The sequence below is a fragment of the Nicotiana attenuata genome, chromosome 7 (assembly GCF_001879085.1).
Source record: "Nicotiana attenuata strain UT chromosome 7, NIATTr2, whole genome shotgun sequence".
In the NCBI taxonomy this organism is placed as follows: Eukaryota; Viridiplantae; Streptophyta; class Magnoliopsida; order Solanales; family Solanaceae; genus Nicotiana; species Nicotiana attenuata.
Genome location: NC_031995.1, coordinates 92781654 through 92787941, shown reverse-complemented (window position 1 = coordinate 92787941; position 6288 = coordinate 92781654). Strand labels below are relative to the sequence as shown.

Genomic DNA, 6288 nt, shown 5'->3' with positions numbered 1-6288 from the left:
AGATATGTATAACTTGAGGAAAAAGGAGAATAGAAACTCAAGGATCTTTCACGCTGGAAGATCTGGAGAATCAAAAGAAAAGAAAAAAAAATCGGATATGAATTTATTGATATTTGGCTAAACATTTGCAAATTTATAATTGGACTAAAATACTGCAAGGTCACCTTATGGAGTGATCTATTGTGTAATTCTTCCTTTATTACATACTTAAGTTATAGTTACTTTCTATGTAGTCTAAAAAATGTGACTTAAATCAATCGACTAGAAGTGCAAAAGAAGTCCGAATAGAATAAAAATTGAAGTAATCAATTAAAAGTCCACAAGAAGCTCAAACCGAAAAATTAAATCGAATAAGTAAACCATAGGACAAAAAATTAAACCCATTTACGTTTTGCCATAAAACAAAACCGATCCCAAAAACACCCTAGCAATAAAACAGGGGAAGAAGGTGCAATTTCAGAAAGCAAGAGGGTCTAAAAGAAACTTAAGTGAGCCCATCTCGCACGTCACAACAATTACAAGTATTTAGGGTTTATTGGAAGGGTTTTTTCATGTTAAGGTAAACAACTGCTGCTTTTGGTTCCAGTTCAGCCCTAGCAGAAATATAAAGAGCTCAAAAAATGGATAAAAGCATGTTAGGTGATTTGGATAATCTTCCTGAAGCAGACAAGCTTAAAATGGCTTCTATGATTGACCAGCTCCAAATCCGTGACAGGTTCTTTTTTAGTTCCATTCTTTTAATTTTGTACATGTTTTGATGTTTAGTTTTGAATCTGTTAAAAATTGGGTTAATTATATGCTGTTGGTGATGTTGTATTCTTGATTTTCTTTGGGTGAGTTGAAATTGTAACATGGTCTAAAGAAGCAGAATATAGCTTAGTAACCCAAAAAAAGTGATAAAAGAAATTATCTCTACTTGCTGAAAGAGGCCATTATTCTTCATAGACTTAATAAAAAAAATTAAAAGATTTTTTTTTCTTTTATGGAGTTTAATAAGTTTAGCCTCTTAAAGAAAAAAAAATGTCAATTGAGCTGGAAATTGTTTTCTTGAAAAGGCTGTTTTGCTGGGGTTCACTGGGGGGGATGGTGGGTATATATAGCTATCGACACTAGCTAAAAGTTTCTGCAGAGGCAGTTGACCACACATTTGCTGAAATGTTAGAGAAACTTGTACCTCTGCTTGCTTTGATATCATGTCAAACTATTTGGACCTCCTCTAAAATGTTAAGCTGTTAGACCGGTTAGAAGAGGAAACCTTTATTTGTTTATTTTAGGTCTACAGCAACATTAACCTCATACTTCAATTAGTGATGGTTCATCGTGTATCAATTTATCATTGCATCTTTGATTAGGGTCACACAACCGTTTTCTAAGTCGTACTACCATTTTTGATCTTCCTAAAGAAAGAACTTCAAATTCTTTTTCTTCTGTAATAACAACTTTTAAAGTTTGAATGTTGTAAAGCGGAATTGAATGACTTGCTATTAGCCGAGCTGAGAGCACCCAAGGGTGTGAAAAAATCACTAGGTGAATTCTTTCCATCTGCCCAAGACTTCCTAGATAGAGTTATCCTGTACATGTGCTGGTGGGAGGTAGCAGGTACACCGTGGAATTAGTTGAGGTGCACGCAAGCTAGCCAGGACCACTACAGTTATAAAACAAAAAATTGTTGCCCAGTTGAGAATAAGTACAAGTCATAGTAACTATCTGCTTCAGAAGTAGCCATTCATTCTTCATATTCAATTCTTTTGTGTAGCTTCTAATTCAAGAATCCTGCACAACAAGCTCCTTTCCACCTCTTGATGTTGGGATCTATGAGAAATTGTAAGAATGATTTACTGATGGTTTGAACTTCTATAATTCTGTCTGCTAACCAATAGGCAGTCAACCCGTGATTATACTTTTCTTACATGCACAAGGTCTAAGTTGTATTATTACTGCGGAGAAGAAATGATAAAGAACTTCTAATCCTCTGAACAAACTTTAACCTGGGGAGTGGTGCTCATTTTCTTCTGTTTCTTGATCTTTCTCTGATATTCCTCCTACTTAGTGTTATCCTTTTGAGCGAGAAATTCAGTGTTTCAGTTATGGAACTCAGTAGATGGGCCTACACTTCAACTTTTCTCCAATTAAATACTATGTCTCAAACTAATGACATGTGCCTACCACACATTCGCTTTCAACATACCTTTGCTATTGAAACAAAGCCGTGGGGGTCTTCCACTCAGTATTTATTTTACAATTTTAAGATCAGGAAAAGAGAGTGTTTCGTGTTTCTTTAATATATAAGTAGGATTCATGAAGTCTATTGGGTGTGCCATGAGCAATTTTTTTTTTTTTTGGGGAAATGGTCAGTATTTTTAGATGTTGACATCAGCACTTAAGAAGGTGCTGCAATTACATCCAAATGTTAGCAATAAGGAATAAAAGAGAAGAGAAAAAGGAAACATCCTTCAATTACCGCTTAGTTGGATTAGATGTTGTTGACTGTACAACATACACACCCGCACTTAAGCCCTGAAGTGAGGCGCAAAATATGTGGAGCGCGTCGCCTCACTAGCGGACGCTTCATTGTCGTTATCAAGGCTCTAAGGCATACTTCTCCTTGCCAATGAGCATAATCCTAAAGAGACAACACTAAACAATTGATATTTCACTTTATCATAATTATTTTTTCAATTTCTTTGTCCATATATTTGTTATTCATGCTTATAATTATTAGTCATTGACTACAAATATATATTTATATTTTTTCTCCATTTGCGCCTTTCTTCACTAAAGCCCACACTTTATTCACGTTTTGCGCCTAAAGTCCCAAAGAACCTTAGAGTTTTTTGCGTTTTTCACCTTTGCTAACACTGAGTTGGAGAGAGCAATACATGCCCAGAAAGGGCGGTAGAAGCAACTAATGATAAGAGCAGAGCTTTAAAATCAGAAGGTTGTCAAGGAGTCATATTGTTTATAAGAAAGTACAGTTGGGGTGCGTGCAAGTAGATTTCTAGTATTAGGGAAATGCAAGTCTAGGTTCAATACTTAAATGCAAATAAAACAGTTGGCATGTGATGATATTCGCCTCATACTCGAGTTATAAGTTAGTTTAAGTGTTATGTCACTTTGGATAATTTGCTCTCCTTTTCAAGACGGTATCTAGGCATGGTCTTGGGATGAAACCATGTAGGATGAGACTCTAGTTTAGATCCTAAAACCACAACATGCTGAGAGTTGTAGGGAGAGAAGGCTTCAGAAGCTTGGATTCTCTGGGTCATGTTTGAATCTGGAACTATGTTTTCCTAATACTTGAGTACTTAAGATTGCTTTAGCTCACCTTGGCATGATGAGAATGCCTGTTCTGCAATTTGAAAAAGTGTTAGGTTAAAGACGCTGCGTCTTTGCAATAGTGTTTGTCAATGACACTGTTTGTTGAGGCATGTCAAATAGTATTTACAGTAAGTCATTTGGATAATAAAATAAATAAATCAAAACATTTGGAAGACTGAATTTTTTGCAAATCATCTTTTTATGCTTGCATGTGATATGGTTAATGTGCAAAAAATTCTGTCTAAATTTTTCTATGCGAGGAAGACAATTGTAAGTTGGTTTTCATCATTCAATTGTCCACCCGATATCCAACTTGCAGTTTTCTTCCCCTTGTTTTCAAAACCAAATCAGTTCCAATGATGCATGTTCGTGTCGTTGTCGGTTCTAGAATCTAGTAAATTTGACAAATTAAATGATACATCATGATGATTGTAAGACTGAAGATTGATGTAGTGTTAATTTTGTGGAAGTATAACTAAAATATCTCATAATTCACTTAATTTGCTTCATGATTTACAGTATTACAGCTCTAAAACAGCGTCTCATGTTGTCTTAAACCACTGCAGCTTGAGAATGTATAATTCCCTGGTGGAAAGATGTTTCACGGGCTGTGTAGACACTTTCAAACGTAAAACATTAGACAAACAAGAGGAGACCTGTATTACGCGATGTGCTGAGAAGTTCTTGAAGCATTCAATGCGTGTTGGTATGAGGTTCGCAGAGCTTAACCAAGGTGCAGCAACACAAGATTAAGATGATTCCTATTATATGCATGCAATCCACCTTCTCCATTACCTGAAGTATTTATCTTCTTTAAAGAGTTTCTTGACAAGGAAAAGGAGTAGAAGTTCCTAACACAGCCTTTATTTTTTATATTTAACACATTTCCTAGCAAAGAGGTATTACTAAAATGTTCATTTGTTTCTCAAATCCAGGAATTCTGGAGTTAGAACGAGTTTTTAGTAAACTTGAATTTAGTCTTGTGTCTATATTGAAGAGTACTTGCGAATTGCGATCAAAATTGCATTCTTTTTGTGGCTGTGTTTGAGAAAATAATGTGGTAATGGCTACTCAGAGACCTTTGTTCCTTCTTGTTGGCTAGTGGTTCCCATAGTAAGCAATTTCATTTTTTGAGTAATTACACATTACAATATATATGTCCACCGGAAAAAGCCGCTCTAGTGGCACAAGGTAGGGGTAAGACTGCGTACACACTACCCTCCCCAGACTCCTATTTGTGGGATTATACTGGGTTTATTTTTGTTGTTGTACCAATTCTTGGTGCACCGGAGGTTGTGGACTAACCGTCAATGAGATATGATGAAAGTTATGGAAGATCAAGGTTCAATTCTAGCGGAGACCAAAAAAGATACTATTTATATTGTCTTTTTTTTCATTTGCCTAAACTTTAGTGTGCCGAGTTACCTACTGTGCTTGTGAAGGTAACAATTATCTGGTTGAATAGTTAATGTGCACAAATGTGTTATATAAAATTAATTGGATAATTCACAATATTTTTTGGTATTAGGCCACAAAATCAACCTCTGATAGGTCACCGGATTAGCTCCCCTGGAGATGGTTCCTCATTTTCTAGAAAGGAATTTTTACATTCCTATACCATATAGGAAATCTTATTACCCTCAATGTTTAAGGTTTGATATAATTACATTTAGTATACCAAATTACCAATTCTATACCATAGTATATTTTAAGGGTACAATTAATGCAGCGTATATCCTTCCTTAATTTAAGGTACCGTATATCCCACCTCTCCCACGTTTCTCTCTCCCAAACCCTCACCCTCACCCACGTTTATGTACTGTTATTAAACATAACAACCTATGATTATGGAACATAGATTTGCAGCATATTGATGTAGAAACCTATGATTTGCATTTCACAACGTATGAGAGTAAACAAAACATTCCCATTTATATAGTAGGTAAATTTCATAATTTGCTACTGTCCTGAAATTACAAATGAATGTGATCTAGCGGTTATGGACCAGCTCGTGTTGTAGTATTAAAGTGAATTTAGAAATATTATATTACGGTAATTGAAATTTCTGATACCGAGCAGTTTGCAGCTTTAATAACCATCTCAACTTTTAAAAGTCAAAATCAATCTATGAATAGTTTGACTTCACAAATTTGGTCAGATTGATAGTTGAAAAGAGGAAATGTTGAACCGAATAGGTTAAAAGGAGTAGTTTAGTGTGTAGTAATTGATGAATAGAATGGCTTGTCACAAATATTAACGAAATCAATGGGAGAACAAAAGTAACTGAGAGTGTATTGATACAAGTAAAGGAGTTGATTAGCTTAATTGGTATTTTCGACATAATTGCGTTTTTTGCAGAAGATTTTGTAGAAGTTTTAATCGTTTTGGATTTGTGAAAATAGAAAACAATGCATCTACAATCAAAATACAAATAATCTACAATTCATCTACAAAATATCTACAAACTGGGTATATTGAATTTTAATATCCAATTCCCATTCGATTGTAGTTTAATTGGGATTTTCGACATAATTGCATTTTTTGCAGAAAATTTATAGAAGTTTTAGTCATTTTTGATTTGTGAAAACAGAAAACAAAGCATCTACAATTAGAATACAAATAATCTACAATTTATCTACAAAATATCTACAAACTGGGTACATTGAATTTTTATATCCCAATTCCCATTCAATTGTAGCATAATTGCGATTTTTGACATAATTGCTTTTTTTCAGAAGATTTGTAGAAGTTTTAGCCGTTTTTTATTTGTGAAAACAGAAAATAAAGCATCTACAATCAGAATACAATTCATCTACAATTTATCTACAATTTCTGCAATATGTCTTCTTCTTCGAGTTTCAATCTGAAATTCAGTCAAACCCAAGTCTAATCTTCACCAAAACCCCTCAAAATTGAGATATAAACTCCAAACCATATTCCCGATTATTTTTAACAACACCCAATCCAAAC

General features: G+C 34.5%; 1 protein-coding gene across 1 annotated transcript; it reads left to right on the top strand.

Moving 5' to 3' along the window:
- Positions 463–4408, top strand: LOC109229487 (mitochondrial import inner membrane translocase subunit Tim9). The gene is made up of 2 exons (XM_019394943.1): positions 463–715; positions 3885–4408. Exons 1-2 carry the CDS (start codon positions 621–623, stop codon positions 4069–4071), a joined length of 282 nt encoding a protein of 93 aa, XP_019250488.1. The 5' UTR covers positions 463–620; the 3' UTR covers positions 4072–4408.